Source organism: Corapipo altera, unplaced genomic scaffold (assembly GCF_003945725.1).
Source record: "Corapipo altera isolate COAL_440 unplaced genomic scaffold, ASM394572v1 56, whole genome shotgun sequence".
In the NCBI taxonomy this organism is placed as follows: Eukaryota; Metazoa; Chordata; class Aves; order Passeriformes; family Pipridae; genus Corapipo; species Corapipo altera.
Window position 1 is genome coordinate 6,331,303 of NW_020884896.1, and position 16,599 is coordinate 6,347,901.

General features: G+C 59.1%; 3 protein-coding genes across 12 annotated transcripts; 2 read left to right on the plus strand and 1 right to left on the minus strand.

The window, feature by feature from the left end:
- Nucleotides 1-458: 458 nt before the first annotated feature.
- On the minus strand, nt 459-4,009 carry LOC113949364 (steroid 17-alpha-hydroxylase/17,20 lyase). Its single transcript, XM_027647820.1, has 8 exons — nt 3,684-4,009; nt 3,035-3,173; nt 2,254-2,483; nt 1,956-2,042; nt 1,648-1,857; nt 1,230-1,399; nt 1,041-1,144; nt 459-830 (listed from the first exon to the last, which is right to left on the minus strand). The coding sequence occupies exons 1-8, from the start codon at nt 4,005-4,007 to the stop codon at nt 562-564; spliced, it is 1,533 nt and encodes a 510-aa protein (XP_027503621.1). The 5' UTR covers nt 4,008-4,009; the 3' UTR covers nt 459-561.
- Nucleotides 4,010-4,839: 830 nt separating this feature from the next.
- BORCS7 (BLOC-1 related complex subunit 7) lies at nt 4,840-8,174 on the plus strand. Of its 2 annotated transcripts, XM_027647837.1 has the most exons (5): nt 4,840-4,998; nt 5,421-5,483; nt 5,907-5,950; nt 6,386-6,406; nt 6,840-8,174. In XM_027647837.1, exons 1-5 carry the CDS (start codon nt 4,858-4,860, stop codon nt 6,889-6,891), a joined length of 321 nt encoding a protein of 106 aa, XP_027503638.1. In that variant the 5' UTR covers nt 4,840-4,857; the 3' UTR covers nt 6,892-8,174. The 2 variants fall into 2 exon arrangements, with proteins under 2 accessions (XP_027503638.1, XP_027503637.1); XM_027647836.1 differs by lacking the exons at nt 6,386-6,406; nt 6,840-8,174 and adding an exon at nt 6,064-6,376 and having other exon boundaries at nt 4,844-4,998.
- A 114-nt stretch (nt 8,175-8,288) lies between these two features.
- On the plus strand, nt 8,289-12,921 carry AS3MT (arsenite methyltransferase). 9 transcript variants are annotated; one of them, XR_003528435.1, is made up of 11 exons: nt 8,289-8,702; nt 9,035-9,101; nt 9,595-9,722; nt 9,830-9,980; nt 10,053-10,189; nt 10,482-10,551; nt 10,785-10,866; nt 10,950-11,113; nt 11,204-11,346; nt 11,745-11,876; nt 12,730-12,841. XR_003528435.1 is itself a non-coding variant. In XM_027647823.1 (11 exons), the coding sequence occupies exons 1-11, from the start codon at nt 8,514-8,516 to the stop codon at nt 12,826-12,828; spliced, it is 1,290 nt and encodes a 429-aa protein (XP_027503624.1). In that variant the 5' UTR covers nt 8,289-8,513; the 3' UTR covers nt 12,829-12,921. The 9 variants fall into 9 exon arrangements, 8 of the variants coding, with proteins under 8 accessions (XP_027503624.1, XP_027503623.1, XP_027503622.1 ...); XM_027647823.1 differs by having other exon boundaries at nt 8,289-8,730; nt 9,663-9,722; nt 10,950-11,081; nt 12,730-12,921; XM_027647822.1 differs by having other exon boundaries at nt 8,289-8,730; nt 9,061-9,101; nt 10,950-11,081; nt 12,730-12,921.
- Nucleotides 12,922-16,599: the final 3,678 nt, after the last annotated feature.

The following is a 16,599-nucleotide window of genomic DNA, read 5'->3' on the forward strand; positions in this document are numbered from 1 at the left end:
TGGGACACACTGTCCTGGGATGGGGCAGAGAAAGGCAGGGCTGGGGGAGCTCTTCCCCACCCCATGGCAGGCTCAGCTTCCAGCTTGCAATGCGTTCATTCTCCTGCCTCCCAGTGGGGAAACTGAGGCAGGGGCCAGCCAAGGTCACCCACCCAGGGTCACAGCCACTGGGCACAGCCTGGGCATCCCTAACTGCCAAGCTGCCCACTGGTCGTTTTCCCACTTTTCCTGGCTGGGGTGGGCCCTTCTGCCCAGGTCAGCTGTGGGACAGGCTAGTTTCCACGGCTCATGGTTGTCTCTGCACGGGCCCCCCACTCCACATTCCACTGGTAGCAGCCCCACAGAGGCACCACAGCCTCCCAGCTCAGCCCAGTGCTCACAGAAAGTTGTGGGGCCACCATACATCCCACACCTCCCCTGCCCTCCATCTCCTGCCCAAAAAATAGCTGGAGCCGTGCTGTGTTGGGAACATCTTTATTTGGACAACGCCGCATCCATGAGGCAGGCAGGATATGGCCTCTAAGGGCCTGTCCCAGCCCTGGGATCCAGGGCTCATTCTCATCATGAGGCTGCTCGCCAGGCGTCCCGCAGACGGGCCTTCACCTGAAACTTCTGCACCTGCAACACAACACCAAACTTGCCCTCCAGAGAGGGCAGGGGCTGGTCCTCGGGACACTCGAGTGTGAACCTCTGCAGCACCCAGGCCAGGAAGAGGAAGAGCTCCATCTTGGCCAGGACTTTTCCCAGGCAGACACGGATCCCGGCCCCGAAGGGGAGGTAGCTGGGTGAGGGCGAGTGGATGTGCTGGCCCTGCTCATCCAGGAAACGGCCTGCAAGGGGAAGGGGTACTTGCCATCAGCAGGGATCGAGACCTGCCTGAATTCATCACGTGTGTGTCCCTCCCGTGAGCTGCAGAAGCAGAGATGGTGCAAATGCCCCTGACGGGTGGGAACAGGATCTGACCTCCCACCACCAAGCCTCCCCCAGGGCTGCACCCACCCTGCCATCCCCTGACCCTGGGAAGGATGGGGGCAACCCACCAGGATTGAACTCCTCGGGCTTGTCCCACTCCTTCTCGTCATGGTGCACAGACCAGAGGTTGATGATGACCCTGGCACCTTTGGGGATGGAGTATTCCCCAATGCTGGAAGGCGAACACAGAGTGAGACAGTTGCTCCCTCCCACAAGTCACTTGCCCACAACCTGGCTGCACCCCCGCGGGGTCTCACCTGGTGTCAGCAAGGGACACATGTGGGATGAGCAGGGGAGACACGGGCCGGATGCGCAGCACTTCACTGATGGTGGCCTCCAGGTAGGGCAGCAGTGGGCGGTCGCTGAGGTGGGGGTGTCGAACCAGGCCAATCTTCTGGTCCATTTCCTCCTGAATCTTCCTCTGGACCTGGGAAGGGAGCAAGGACTGGGGCAGGAGCCCAGGGAGGGGTTGCCCTGTGCACAGTGGGGTACATCCAATCATCACCACCATGTCTTGTCAGGTTGTGCAGGGCAGAAGTAAAATGGCCACAGCCTGATCCTGCCTGTTTGCGGGGCCTGACATCTCTTTTGGCATCTGCCCTCCCCCAAAGCCCCTCACGATGTCCCTGGTGCAGGAGGGAACTCAGGCCTCCTGCCATGGGGTGCAGACCCTACCTCAGGGTAGTGGAGCAGGTAGAGCACAGCCCATTTGAGAACAGTAGTGGTGGTCTCCACGCCAGCCCCAAAGATGTCCCCCACTGTCATGAGGAGGTGGTCGTCAGTCAGCTCCAGCCCTGGCACCGGGGGGCTGCTGTTCTCAGCACTGAGCCTCACTTGCAGCAGGGCATCCATGAGGTCCTTCACAGTGTCTCCAGAAAAGGCTTCCTGCCAGGGGACATGTGTAAGCTGGGCTGTCTTGGGCATATCCCAGCTCCAGCACCCTGCAGCTCCTAAGCATCTCCCTGTCCTGGCCCCACTGGCACCTTGTGTTCAGTGAATTTCTGCTGGAGCAGCTGGTCCCGGACCTGGAGGCATTTTTTCAGCAGGGCCAGGTCCTTGTTGGGGAAGATCTAGGGGAGAGAAGCCACATTACAGCAAGGGACTCCAACTGAGCCCAGCCCAGCCCCTGCAGGTACCCAGGCAGTCTCTCCATGCCAACCAGGATACTGGGATACCAGGGCAGGAACCCTCCTAACTCTGGGGGGCTCCTTCAGGACACATCCCAGCTCCTTCCTCTTGTCTGAGGTGAGAGGAACAGGCAGTCCCCATGTCCCTGCTCACCTGGAGCCAGGGGAAGATGTCCACCAAGCTCTCCTTGGCCACGGTGTCCACGATACCCTGGCTGTACTCCAGCATGGCCTCGAACTCGGGGTCCCCGCGCCGGTATGAGGAGTTGAAGCAGAGGGAGCAGACCACGTTGGTGACAGCCCGTGTGAGCTCAGGGGCCATGTCCAGGGCCGTATCCTGCGCAGCACTGAGCGTCTCGCACAGGGATGCAGCCTCCCGGCAGACTGAGGTGGGGGAGAGGCAGGCGAGGGGGTGCTGAGGTGGTGATGGTGAAGCCAAGGGGTGAAGGGGGCAGCTGGGGGCTGGAAGGAGGGGTCCCTACTCATTCAGGGTGTGCTTCCTGCAGAGCACCCCCCTGCCAGGGCTGAGCCCCAAGGGCCTGGGATGGGCAGAAGAGACAATGCTGGGTGCTGGGAGGAGGAGGGTGGATGGAGACATGCAGGGAAGTCTCTACAGTGTGGCTCAGTGCTATTCCTGGGCGGAGCAAGGAATTGTGTGCCTCAATGTCCCCATCTATGACTGAGGGGAACTAAAGCTGGGGGCAAAAAATGCATGGGGAGAGGTGTGGGTAAAGTAGCAGGGATGGAAGGAGAGGAACCAAGTGCCTGCTCGGCAAGGGGATGCCAGGGGGGTTGAGCTGAGTCAGGATCTCCCCTTGGTTCCCAGGGAATCAGAGGTTCCCAGGGAATCAGAGGAAGGAGAAGTCCAGCCTAGGTTAAGTGCAGGAGGGAGCCAGAGCTGGGAGGGAGCCTGGGGGCTGGTGGGAAGCACTTACTGATCCTCTCGAGGGCGAGTGAGCCCTCCCCAAACATGGAGAGAGCAGTGTGCACCAGCTTGCGCTGGAACTTCCAGAGGGGCCCGTAGCTGGCGAAGGCGATGTCCTTGCCACCCCGGGACAGCAGGTCTGTGGTCACCTGGGGGACAGGCAGTCCCAGGGTCACCCTGCTGCAGGGCAGCTCTGTGAGGGTGACACCTGGGGGGATGGATGATCATCTCACCTCATCCCAGGGATGGTCTGAGGGGCTGGGGGTTGGCACAGGCAGACAAAGCCCGGGCTATGAGCTTTGCTTTCCCCCCTGCCAAGGACTGATAGAGGCGTTTGGGATCAGGTGCCACGGTCAAGGGCTCTAGGGTGCCCAGGGAACTTAGGGGGTGTGGGGAGCCTGATGATACCTGAACCCATGTCCCCATGTCCCAAGATGCAGCCAGCTGCGGGGAAAACAGGCACCCTCGGGATGGAGGATGCCCAGGGTTCACTCTGGGGAACGAGGCATTTGAGGGGCTGCCCTGCCACTGGCTTGCTGTGGGCAGGATGGGGAGAGGAGAAGGATCCGGCTGGGTGCTGGTGCCTTTCTTGGGAGCAGCCCCCGCTTCATCCCACACCACCGTGGGAAGGGTCCCCCCAAAACCTGCCGCCGACTCACGGTGCGGGGCCGTCCGGCGAAGTCTTTCCCCTTCTTCAGCAGCACCTCCCTGGCGTGCCGGTAGCTGTTCACCACCACCACGTAGTGGGAGCCCATCCAGAGGGCGTAGAGGCTGCCGTAGTGTCCCTGCAGGCGCCACAGCCGCAGGTGGAGCTGGGGGTGCCCGGCCAGCTGCAGCAGGCTCCCCACGAACGGCAGGGCCGGCAGGCTCCGTGGGCGCCCCAGCCCCGTCCCTGTCCCTGTTCCCGAGGGGTCCCGCCGTCGCGCCAGCCCCCATGTGCAGAGCAGGGCCAGGGCCAGCAGCAGGGCGCCCAGCAGCGCCATGGCGGGGCCGGCTGAGGGGCTGCGGCAGCGCGGGGGGCCCTTATAGCGCCGGCGGGGGCCGCGCCTTGACCCTGAGGCGGGCTCGGCTCCTTATCGGGGGGACGGGGAGGGGGGAGCCGGGCCTGGGCCCGTGGCCAGCTCTGCAGCTGTGGGCACATGGCGGGGGGCGAGGGCAGCGGGGCCACGGCCGCGCTGGGTGGCCATGGGGGAGCTGCATCCAGCGGGCTGGGGGCCAGGGGATGCCCAGGGTTGGGTCTGTCCTTGGGGTTCCATCCCCAGGGCCCTGTGGGGGGTGAGGGGACAGCCGAGCCCTCGAGGTCTGTCCTGGGTGCCATGGGCACAGCTTGGGGCGTTCGTGGCACACTGGGGTCCGTCCCCACCCTGGGAGCACCTCGATGTGCCAGGGAGGGAATGGGCAGCACAAGTGCGGAGGGCTGGGCAGCGCTGGGCAAGCACTGGGAGTGCTGAGAAGCTCTGGACAACACTGGTCAGGGCTGGGAATGCTGAGAAGCCCTGAACATCCCCGGTTGTCAGCCCTGGTCAGTGATGGGGAGCAACGGGCAGCACTTGACAGTGCTGGGCAGTCTTCACCAGTGCTGGTGAGGACTGGTTAGTGCTGAGAAACTCTGGTCAGTGCTGGGCAGAAACTCAGTGCTGGGTAGCCCTGGGCAGCCTCGGGATGCCCGTGCCCGCGGTGATGTCCGAGGCTGACGTGTCCTGGCGGAGTTCCTTGGGAACAGAAGTCCCTCCCAGCACTGCCCCCACTCACCGCGGGCCCTTCGCCTTCAGGATCCTTATGGCCCCCGGCGCTCGCCGTAGCGGCTCCCGGGGGCGGGCGGGGCGGGGCAAGATGGCGGCGGGGGGCGCGGCGGACGCCCAGGCGCGCTTCGGGCACTCGGTGAAGGGGCTTCTGACGGAGAAGGTGACAAGCTGCGGCACTGACGTGATCGCCCTCACCAAGCAGGTGCTGAAGGGCTCCCGAAGCGCCGAGGTGAGCGGCGGGTGACGGCGGACGGCCGGTTACAGGGCCCAGGCGAGCCCCACCGGTGCAGAGCGGAGCGCCGGGAACGGCGGCGTGGGGCATGCTGGGAGCTGTAGTCCAAGGCGAGGACACATCCCCGTGTCGGACAGGGACCGGAAAGCGGGACCGGGATGCGGGCACGGCTGGGCAGCGCCGCGGGGCTCTCGGTGCCTCTGGCAGCGCTGGGAGGCGGGAGGCTGCCTCTGCCTCACGTTGTCTCTCAGGGTGACCGACGGGAGCGGTGCCTCAGACGCTCCCTATGGATGTTGGTCTCAGGGCACCGCGGTGCTCCCCGGGGTGTCACCCCGAGTGTCACCCTGCGAGCCGTCACAGGGGCCTCGGGAAATGCAGAGCTGCTGCCTCACAGCCTGGTCTGTGCATTTGTCTTTTAGCTCCTGGGTCAAGCTGCGAGGAACATGGTGATGCAAGAAGATGCCATCCTGCACTCGGAAGACGTAAGCTGTGTTCTGCTCGAGCAAGAGCGATTCCAGGGACAGGAGCAGGGGAGGGTGATAAGAACAGTTTGCAGACATGCTCGCGGAGCCCTGAAATGAAATACATGCGTTAAGCAGGCCTGGTGGCCGAAATAGTTTGGTGCTTCCTCAAACCCACGGGTGCCACTGGCCCCCCAGTGCCCTGCAGCCTGGCCAGCTGGACTTCTCTGATGGGAAGCTGGAGGGACTGTGGGCTGAAACAAAGCACTTATATCTGTGCCTGTCATTGGGAAAGAAGAGGAGAGTGTGCCACTGCTGACAGATACTGGCGGGGGTATTTTGTAGGCAGTGCAGTGATACAGTGATGGCTGTGACTCCCCAGGGTATTGGGACAGCTTGCACTGTGATTTTGCAAGCATTTATTCTTTGTTTTGTTCTCCACAGAGTTTAAGAAAAATGGCTATAATAACCACTCATCTACAGTACCAGTAAGTAGGGGACACCATGTTCTCTCTCAGGGATTGAGTGGATCCCTCAATCCTTTTCTGTTCTCCTTAAAGACTTTGCATGAAGCCCACTCAGACCGATCCCTCTTTTCCAGTTCTTCAAAGCTGAGCAGACCCTGGAGCTGGAATTTTCCAGCCTTCTTCAGCTCCACTGGTACAGCTCAGGCTGTTCTGGAGTGGGAGCTGAGATTTCTGCCTCCTGTTTGCCATGTACCATGTCGCCCATGAGCATGTGTGACACATCTGGGGCTAAGGGGAAGAAGCCAGTGCCACTGCTGTCCCTTAGGCCTTAATCCAGAAACAGGGGATTTCTGTGTGTCTCCTGAGCCATTGTTCAAGTACCTTTTCTTTAACATAACATCATGACTGAGATTTTGTTTTTGTAATGCTCTTTTTATCTTTCCTTTTCTCATCTAGGCAAGAAGCAATTCAGAAGAAGTGAGTACCACTCTGGGGGACACGTGGGTGTGGAAAGGGAAAAATGATGGAGTAGGATGGCAGAAAGCAGAGTGGAAAGGTGTTTGCAGCTGCCTTTGAAGCAGATGCTGGCCCAGCAGGATAGTGTTTCAGTATTGTGAAGAGATGGGAATTTGAGTGAAGAGGTGGGATTTATACCATCAATTTATTCATTGACATGATAGAGCCTGTGAGGTTGCTTGTGATAGGAGATGGGGGTGGTGTGGAGCAGAGCTGTGTAGAGCAGGGTGCACAAAGTAAGGCTTGCCTTGTGGGGCATGGAAGTGGGTTGGGGAGCCTCAGGGTTTCTCTTTGCTGTAGTGTCAGCACTCGAGCTGCTCTGGTCCCTTGGGCACAGGCAGCACAGCACAGTCTGGGGAGCAGATCTCACTCTAAATCTCCTCTTGGTCCCCAGCGTCGAGCGGTCGTCAAACCTTCAGGACCAGCTGAATCACTTGCTGAAGTGAAGGGGAGCCAAAGGCATGAGGATGTCTCAACTGGCACTGAGGGAAGCAAAACATCCTCTACCATCCAGCCCTGGGGTTCAGAACTATGTCTGGATCATGCTGGATGTCAGCTGGAATATGTGTAGAGTCTGTGTTTCTGGGCATGTGGTCCCCTTTTATGTGCCTCCATCCACACCTCTGCTCCGGAATGCTCACCTGTGCCCAGCTGAAACTAACTCACCTGAAACTTTGCTCCCTCCAGCAATTCCCGTGTCCGCTTACTTGCCATGTAGGGTGAGGTGCTCTGCTCACACCAGCAACCCTGGAAAGAAATGCATAGAGTTGAGCTGTGGGGTTTAAATGCAGGTACTTGCAGCTTGCCACTGGTCTGTATTTAGCCACAGAGGTGGCACAGAGTGCAGTTTATTTAGGGCATGTTAATCAGTGGGAGCTGCAAGTGCCTGGGTGGGTGAGAAGTGCTTCAGTGTTGGCTGAGGTGCCAGTCCCAGCCCAGAATTTCTGAAACCAGGAATCTGGGCACACACCTCTGCCAGTGGTCTAGCTGGATGTTGTTTGGCCAGCATCCTGCTCGGAGGTTATCTTATTTTCCACTGTGCCAGAATTTGGAATGTCAGCCCCTTGCCAGCCCATCTGCGCTGCATTCAGCCTTCAACTGCATTCTTTTTCCTGGGCTGCTGCTCCAGCTATTGATGAAGCAGCCTTGGCTGTGGTGTGTGTTTGTATCTGGTTGGGAAGGTATCCAAAGGCCCAGCTGGGAAGTAGGCAGGAGAGCATCATGAGCTGGTGTGCCCAGTTCTGCACCGCTCTGTTAAGGACTAGTGACCTGTTCACATCCTGGGGAGTTACACCAGGCCCAGGCTATAAACACTGTGTCTTGTTTTTGATATGTCACTTATCTGGAGCACTTGGAGTGCACGGGAAGCACTTGTTTCCCTGAGTGTGCTTTTCATCAGCTGATAGGAGCAGTCAGGCTGAGAGTGGGCATTGGCCTGCCACATTCCTGTTGGAGTGCTGCTGGGGTTTGGCTCCTGTGCTGCAGAGCCTTCTCCTGGGCTGGATTTCACCATTCTTGCCAGGGCCACTGCCTGTCTGGGCTTCACAAAATGGCACCACAGCTCCTGCATCCCCATGAAGGTGCCACTGTTAGCCCAGGGGCCATGGTGGGTATTTTTGCCTTGGGTGGGGTCCTGATCCCCAGCTTTGCAATGGGAGTGAGGGTTTTCCCTGAGGTACTGGAGAAGCTGCAATATTCTTGCTGGGAATAAAAGCTGTCCTGAACACCACCAAATTGCACTGGAGTCTGTGCTGGATGCCAATGGTGGCAGTTCCTGTGTGGCAGGGAGACTGTTTGGGATGGTGGGTCTCTGCCCCCAGTGTCCCCCATCGTGCTTCAGATCAAGGGTCTTTGCAGAGGCACTGTGTCCTTGTTGCAGGTGGCTCATCCCCTCCAACGTCCTGTCCTCTGCAGAGGCTGGACCAGCCCTGTGGCATTAAACTTATATCTCCCTGCATTTGGGGCGAGCAGGGACAGGGCTGCCCCACGGAGGTGCAGAGCTGTTGGGGGGCAGGCAGCAGAGTGAGTTTGGGGTTGTGGATGCAGGCACAAACTGAATGATGGGGTCATGCCCACCATGGGAGCGGGGCCAGCTCCCCTCGCCGTGCCTGTGCGCCTGCAGTGCCATGTGCCCGGGGTCTGGGCGAGGCAGGAGCTCGTGTCGGGATGGAAGCCAGGCGCAGGGTGGCGTGGGATGCCGGGGCGGAGCATGGCCCGGGCCGGGCAGAGTCCATCCGAGGCGCTGGAGCTGGAGGCAGTATGGCAGCTAGGGGCCTCTGCTGCGGGTGCTGGGACCACCCTGGGGGCACCCTCAGGCCAGAGGGCTCTCTGCAAAGCAGAGAGAGGGGGTTTACCCTACAGGGTTGTTTTGGAGGGTCATCCCTTCATGGCAACTGGGAGGGTTTTTTGGGGGGGGGGGGGGGAACTGTTGTTAGGTGCCCCCAGGACTGTCCTACTAGACTGCAAGTTTTGGGGTGTCTCTTTAGGTTCTGCTGGGGGAAAGCAAAAAGTGCTCCGGTATCTGGGGGAAGAGGTGGGGTTTAGAGCCTTGAGGAGGGCCTGATGTGGTGCCCATCTCTGTGGTGTCAGGCACCAGCCCTACATTCTCCTTGCAGTGGCAAATCCCTGCAGAGAGCAGATCCACCAGGAGGTGCAGGTGAGGGGCGCTACGGGAGCTGGGAGCGGGGGGCCGGGGCGACTGGACAGGGGACGTGCTGGGGTCCCTGCTGCTATCTGAGGATAAAGCTTGTTTGGGGCCCAGAGGAAAATATCAGGTGCAGTCAGCAGCTTTGCTCCTGTTTCCCACAGGGGTGGGGAGGGCTGAGCAACCTGGCATTTCCCTGCCCTCGTTCCCCCCACCCTCCTCAGCCAGGGAAGTGGTGGCTGCAGCCTACAAAGTTATTGCAAATGGGAATTAAATTCCCTCCTGTACAAACACATATGTGCATGTGAGCAAAGGGAGCTGGGGAGGATGAGGGCAAGGGAATATGTGATATTAGTCTAATTTTTAGATGGGTGGAAGTGAGAATGCCAGTGCTGGAGGACATCGGAGCATGTACAGGCTGAGCACAGTCATGGATTTTGGAGCATGAGGAGTTCCCAGGGCACAACTTGCCATAGTTTAGTGGTCCCTGTCCTTCCCGTCTCAGGATTACTATGGCAAAGAGCTGCAGAAGTCAGAGGACCTCAAAACCAATGCGTGTGTCACCTCGGCCAGGCCCCTTCCCAAGGCAGTGAGAGATGCTTTGGAGCATGTCCATGAGGAGGTGGTGGCCAGGTAAACCCCGGGATCTCTCCCTACTGCTGTGTCCCCATGGGCTGCAGCCCCCTGGACAGCCATGTCACAGGGGCATCTCCACCAGGCACAGCTCAGCTTCTGCCCAGGTACTACGGCTGTGGGCTGGTGATCCCAGAGTGCCTGTTGTCATGCCGGATCCTGGACCTGGGCTGCAGCAGCGGCAGAGACTGCTACCTGCTGAGCCAGCTGGTCGGGGAGCAGGGCCACGTCACCGGCATAGACATGACCGAGGGCCAGGTACAGTGCAGAGCTGGGTCTTCCCCTCATCCTCCCAGTAGCCCCCCACCATTGTTCCCTTTCTCCTACCAGGTTGAGGTGGCAAAGAAGCACATTACCTACCACATGAATAAGTTCGGCTACCGAAAGCCGAATGTGGAGTTCCTCCATGGCTACATGGAGAAGCTGGGTGATGCTGGGCTGGCTGATGAGAGCTACGATATTGTTATGTAGGTACCATGCAGGGCACTGTCACCCCCAGTCCTGCTGCTCCCTGGGGCTGTGGGTGGGGGTCTGGGTCCACATCCCACTGGGTCACCTGCTTCAGAAGCACATGTTAGCAGTAGGGAAATCCCAAGGCAGATCCTGGGTTAGAGTCTGGGAATATACAAACTGCCCTTTTCATGGTCAAGTCAGTGTTTCCAAACCCTGCGTGAAGCGATGGGACACGCAGCAGCTGGTGAATGTGCAGCAGCCAGTGGGGAAGAGAGTGCAAATAAGCCTTGGTCTCTCCCTTTCCAGCTCGAACTGTGTGATCAACCTCACCCCTGACAAGAAGGCCGTGCTGCAGGAGGCCTTCCGTGTGCTGAAGGTGATGCTGGGCCTGTGTCCAGGGCACCAGAGCAAGCTTGGGTGCTTGCTGTTAGGGTGCCACTGGGAAGCAGCAAACAGGATGCAGCAAGATGGAGATGTGGCATGGGGCCACAGGAGGGCACCTCTGCAGAGGGTGCCAAGCAGAGTAGCATTAGGGTGTTCCCAATTTCCCCTCCCTCTTTTGTCCCTTTACTTCTTGGGGCTCTCCCTTCACTCCTCACTGCCTTCCAGCCCGGGGGAGAGATGTATTTCAGCGATGTCTACGCCAGCCAGCGCCTGAGCGAGACCATCCGGAAGCACAGGGTGCTGTGGGGTGTGTAGGGCTCTGGCATGGGGGACATGGGATGGGGGGCTGGACCTTTGCCTCCGTCACCCGTGTCTGTGGTCTCATGCCAGGGGAGTGCCTGGCAGGAGCCCTGTACTGGAGAGACCTGTACAGCATCACTGAGGAGGTGGGGTTCAGCCCCCCGTGCCTGGTCACTGCCAGCCCCATCACCATCGGAGACAAGGAGCTGGAGAGCATCATCGGTGAGGGTCCAGCCAGGGAGTGTCAGCTCCGGGTGGCTGTGGGGAATTGTGCTGGGATCCCAGGCCCTGCTGGATCCCAACCTGGGTGTTCAGTGCCCAGCCCACCAACCTCTCCCTTGTAGGAGACTGCCGCTTTGTTTCTGCAACTTTCCGCCTGTTCAAGGTGCCGGGTGGCAGCCGGGCTGGGCCAGGACAGGTCATCTACAACGGCGGGATCATGGGACACGAGCGAGAGCTGGTGTTTGATGCCAACTTCACTTTCAAGGTGCAAGGAGTCCTGCAAGCAGTCTTGGTCTGTAGGAATGGGTTAACGCTGATGAAGCAGTGCCACTCAGGAGCGTCCTCTGTGATGTGGGGGGCAAGCTTTGGTCAAAGGGGTGATGAGTGGGAGCAGACGGGCTGTATAAATCCAGGGGAGTGCAGATGGGCAGGAAAGGGTTACAGATCCATGCATTGTATTGCAGTAAAGGTAGAAGCAGGACATCCATGGTGGCTTCCTAAGAGCGTCTGAAGCCTGCTGTTTGGTTGTTGTGGGTGTTTCTCTAGAGTTCTGGGCCAAGATCTGCCTCCGCTTTCTCTCCTCCCATTGTCTGACTGGGTGGCTGGGGCCCCTTGGGACACATATCCAGGACCCCAACCCTGTGACTGTTCCTCTGCTCCCAGGAAGGAGAGGTGGTGGATGTGGATGCCGAGATGGCTGCAATCTTGCAGAGCTCCAGGTTTGCGGAGGAGTTCCTGATCCGAGCTGGGGCCAGTGCCACAGCAGCGCAGGGCAACTGTTGCAAGGGGGCGAAGGTTGGTAGCAGGCAGCTCTGGAGCTGGGTTCAGGGATGGGGACATGGGTGTCCTGTGCCATCAGAGTTGCCCTGGGGTATCAGAGGGGCTATGGCATGATATCAAGACACCCGAGTGCTTCTGGGCCAGGCAGGAGCCTATGGGGCACCAAGGTTGGTGCCTGGTGCTAAGTGTGGACAAACTGTACCCCAGCCCAAGTCAGAGCCCTCCAAAGGGGGGTCTGCTCTAACCACCAGGTGTGAGAACCCCTTGCCCCCCCCCCCAGCATGTCCATGGGGACTGGTGAGGCTAACAGCTGGACTTTTCTGAGGTCTCCCAAGGGCAGACATCCTTCCCCTGAGGGAAGTGGCTGTGTACAGCCTGCTGGAGGAGGTGATGGCCCATCCCTGCAGCTCCTTCCTGCCCATTGCTCTCCCAGCTGCTGATGGGAGAGCAGATTGGCCCTATCTGCCAACCCTGACCTTGCAGCACAAAGCACTCTATCTGCTGGAAACCTCTTTCTTCTCCTTGGTGGTCCCTCCAGCCTGTAGATGGGCCAGGAGAGGCAAGGGAGATAATGCCCTGCAGCTGCGTATCCCTGAAACGCAGCCTTGTACTTGGGGAGGGGAGATGTTCTTGGGTCTCTGTCCAAGCAGGAGGCATTTCTGAGATAAAAGCAGAGCCAAAGTCCCAGAGAAACTCTTGGCTTCCTCCTCACAGCAGAGAAAAGCAGCTAGAGTGACCCAGGAGCTTAGGGGGTCTGCTTGGGTTGCTCTGCACTGGCAGGGTTTGAGAAAGGGGGAAATGCCACTCTCAGGTTACCTCTTGCTTCCCTCTGGCCTGATCCTGCCCTGCGTTTTTCTCTGCCCTCCAGGAGAAGATCTGCAATCCCTTCCAGCTGCTGGAGCAGCTGGCAGCCCCAGGTCCTGCCTGCTGTCCTCGTGGCACCTGTGGTCCCCCAGGGTGCTGCTGAGCGCCCACACACCAGCAGATGCCAGCAAGGCAGGAGGACATGGCCCCAGTGGCGTGTCTTTCACCAGAGAGCAAATAAATATCTGAACTCAAAGGCTGTGTGCTTGTGGCTGGGACCACAGGGCCTGTGGGGTGCTGTGCTTCCATGTCAGGGGTGGTGGGGCAGGTTGTGCCTGGGTGCAGTGAGGACAGACAGCTGTCCTGTGGGTCCCCTCGCTGTGGGGCTGGCAGTGGCCGCATGGCTTGGGCACACAGGCCAGGACAGTCTCTGTGGGAAAGGGACTGTGGGTCCCTGAACATGAGATGGCAGGTCTGGCATGTGCTTGGCAGCAACTGTGTGCTGGTGCTGAGCCTGTGGGGACCTGATCCTGCAGCATTCCCCGCCTCTGTGTCAGCCTGGCTCCAATTTTTGGTCCTGGGGAGCTCGCAGCTCAGATCTAAATGCTTCTGAGAAGTGAAAGGCACAGCAATAAGCAGCCCAATTGCTCTTTTCCTTCTTTTGATCTTCCTGTGCTAACCCTCCATATGCAAGCATCTGCCATGCAGAGTCCATGCCAGCTGCCAGTGGGGTGAGCATCTCCCCAGGGTGGTGTGTAAGAAGGGTTGGTCAGCTCCTGGGGGCTCAGCCAGCCCTGCTTTTCCATAAAGAACTCAACGTGGCACACAGGCTGCGGAAGGATGTCCCCTTTATTTGCATTCAGGGTGGGGGTGCCCCAGGCGCAGCTCCCCGTGCTTTGCAGCTCGTTCCAGATGGGAATTGCTCTCTCCTTCCCTGTGCAGCTGAGATTTCTGTTTTCCCCTGGACTCCATCTAGTGGGAAAGCCTCGAGTCCCCTGCAGGCACCGCACTTGTGGAGTTTTGCAGGGAAATACGGCGCTTCTGGAAAAGCAGAATCGCGTCTGGTCCCATCTTGTAGTGGGCAAAGAGCGAGGGCTTCGAGGCTGTGGTGGGAGGTGATGGGCTGCACTACAGCTGCCCAGCAGGAATCCTGCATGCTCTGGCTTGCAGATGCTGTTTGGGAAAGGCTGGGGGCTGTTGAACAGCCCTTGGGTGAGCAGCTGTGCTTGGAAATGAGGGACCATTTCCAGCCACCCTCACACTGATTTCTCAGGAGGGGCCAAATTTCCCCTCTGTGCTATTTAAATATCACCTTGCTGTGGCGTGGGGGAAGATAGAAAGCAAACAGTAAAATTTGGGTTAAAAAATAAACGTGGCCCAGTGCCAAGGATGCACTGCAGTAGCAGTAGCAGTGGCTGAGGAGGGTCCAAGTGTTCAGGAGGCATTTCCAGAACACCTGGAATGAAAAGCATGAATGAACAGGTAATACCCGACTGTCTCACAGTGATGGGAAGTCCAGAAACAGGTGTATCAGCCCAGAATGCTTACCAGGCCAGGGCACCAATTAAGTAATATTTTAGAGATTAAATATATAAGTAATGCCCTTAAATATGGTTTCCTGGAAAGTCACCTTGCCAGCCTGTCCCTTTAGCTTTGGACTAGACTATGAGCCTGACCTATTGGGTCTACAGAAACTCATAAGTTGTTGGGTTTAGAGCTATACCATGATTTAAAAAAAGAATCTTTGGTGTTATCTGGATCATCAGGGCATGTATTACGTGGTTTCAGGTAGGGGTCCCTTGCAGAGCAGCCTTGGGGGTGGCTGTGACCAGTAGGCATGAAGAGCTCTGAAATTGTGTGGAATGACCTCAGTGATGGGACCTGCTGAAAATACCACCAAGAGGCTGCTTAGTGCTCTCCTGCATAGCTCTCTTCCTCTATTACTTACAAAGACTTCCTCAAAATCCCCCAAACAGCTCACCCCTGGAGATCTGCAGCAATTAGCTCCTGCTATCAAAGAGAGCCGTCCCAGTGAGAATGGAAGAGCAGATGGGGCGGGGGGTCCTACCTGCAAACTCCTTCATTAAAAAGACATAAATCCCTGCTGCATCCTTTCAACTTGCCTGGGAAGAGATGCACCCCCCATGATATCTCCCCTCTCGTGTGCATAGGGAAAAAGGCCACAGCTTAAATGCCACTGCATTTGCACTATTTTTTTCCCAATTCTCAGCATGTCTGGGAGGAAGCAGCTAAGAAGACTTGACTTTGATCTGGAACATTAGAGTAGGGATCTTCACCATACTGTGGATGTGGGGGTGTCCTGTCTGCCTGGCTTTGCTTGTACCTGTGCAGCCTTGGGGATTTTAGCCCTCAATCCATGAAAAGAGGAGGTCCTGCAGCCTCATCCCACGTGAGGAACCCCAAACCAATCTGTCCAACAACCTGGTCTGGGTGTTTTGATGATTGCAGAGGTGCCCCAAATCCTGTTCTTCCACTGTGAAATCTGCAGCATTGTTGTCCTCCCACAGCAGGCAGGGAAAGTGCTGTAAGCGCAGAAGGGGGGAAACAGAAGGGATTCCTGAGTTCCTGTTCACTGTGTTTAGCGGGAAGTCACTCTGGCTCAGGGACACCTGCCACCTCCCTGGGGGGAGCAGACCTGCAGAACTCCCTCAGGATGAGCTGAATGAGAGTTGGGACCAGGAATTATTTGTGGCTACAGCCCCCAGAGCCCTGTGCTCTGCTGCCGTATTGGGTCGTCCTGCACAATTCTTTACTCTTCCATTTTCCAAGAGCTTAAACAAAACAGGGGCTGTTTTATCTCCTCTAAAGGGTCTCAGCCGCCACTAGCCATACCGGCAGCTCCCCGTGTTCGTCTCTGGCTGTGTCTCAGGGATGCTGAACTGTGTCCTGCATTCCGTATCCCTCATAACTGATGGACATGGAGCAATGATGGCCAGGCATCGAGTGTCTGTTCTCCCACCTGGGATCGCTGCACAGCAGCCGAGGCCTTGGGAACAGCCGGGGTCTCGGGGTGGTGGGACATGAGCACACACTAATTTACAGGTATTTTTCTGAATCGGATGTGCCAGCGCTCTGTGAATCCATGCACTGAGGATGAGTGGAGCGGGGCAACTGGAAGGGCTTCCAACATGCCCGGTGGGAGCTCGGAACCCCGGCTCCGCTCACGCCGAACTTCGGCACTAGGCGGCTGAGCAGAGGTGAGGTGAGGGAGGAGCGCGGCTTAAATTTAATACTCAGTGGTTAATTTCGCTCTCAGGCTCGACACAGCCGAGGAGATGCCTGGGCGGGGGCGGGGTGCCCGGCGGGGTAGAGCGAGACGGCTCGATCTCTGACCGCCGCACGGTACCGCATCGAACTGGAAACGGGCACGGCGCGGAGAGCCGCCCCCGGCGCCAGCAGATCCCGGGACGAGCCCCGCGGGCCAGTCTGCGGGGCGCGGCGGGGCCGCCAGGGGGCGCTGCGCGACCGCCGACCGGCGCGGCGGAGAGACGGGGGGCGGCGCTCCGGGGCCGTCGAGAGGAACGAGCGGCGCGGCGGGTCCGTGGGCAGCGGCGGCCGCCGCAGGCCGGGCGGGGGCGGTGGGGGGAGCGGTGTGAGCCGGGAGAGAGGTGGTAGCGGGTCCTTGGGGCCCGTTCTGCCGCCCCGTCGCCCCGTGCGGGCGCTCCCGCCGAGCGCCCCGCGCGCCGGCCGCACCGCGCCCCCATTGGTCGCGCCCCCTCCAAGGCCCCGCCCCCTCCGACCCCGGACCCCGCCGCCATTGGCTGCTGCCTCGCGCCCGGCCCCGCCCCCGCGCGCGCGGCGTACACACGGGAGTCACGCGCCCCCGGGGCTGGGGAGGGGGCGGTGCGCGGCGGGGGCGGGGCCGGGCGGTGATTGGCGGGGCGGTGGGCGCTGATTGGCGGCTGCGCGGCCG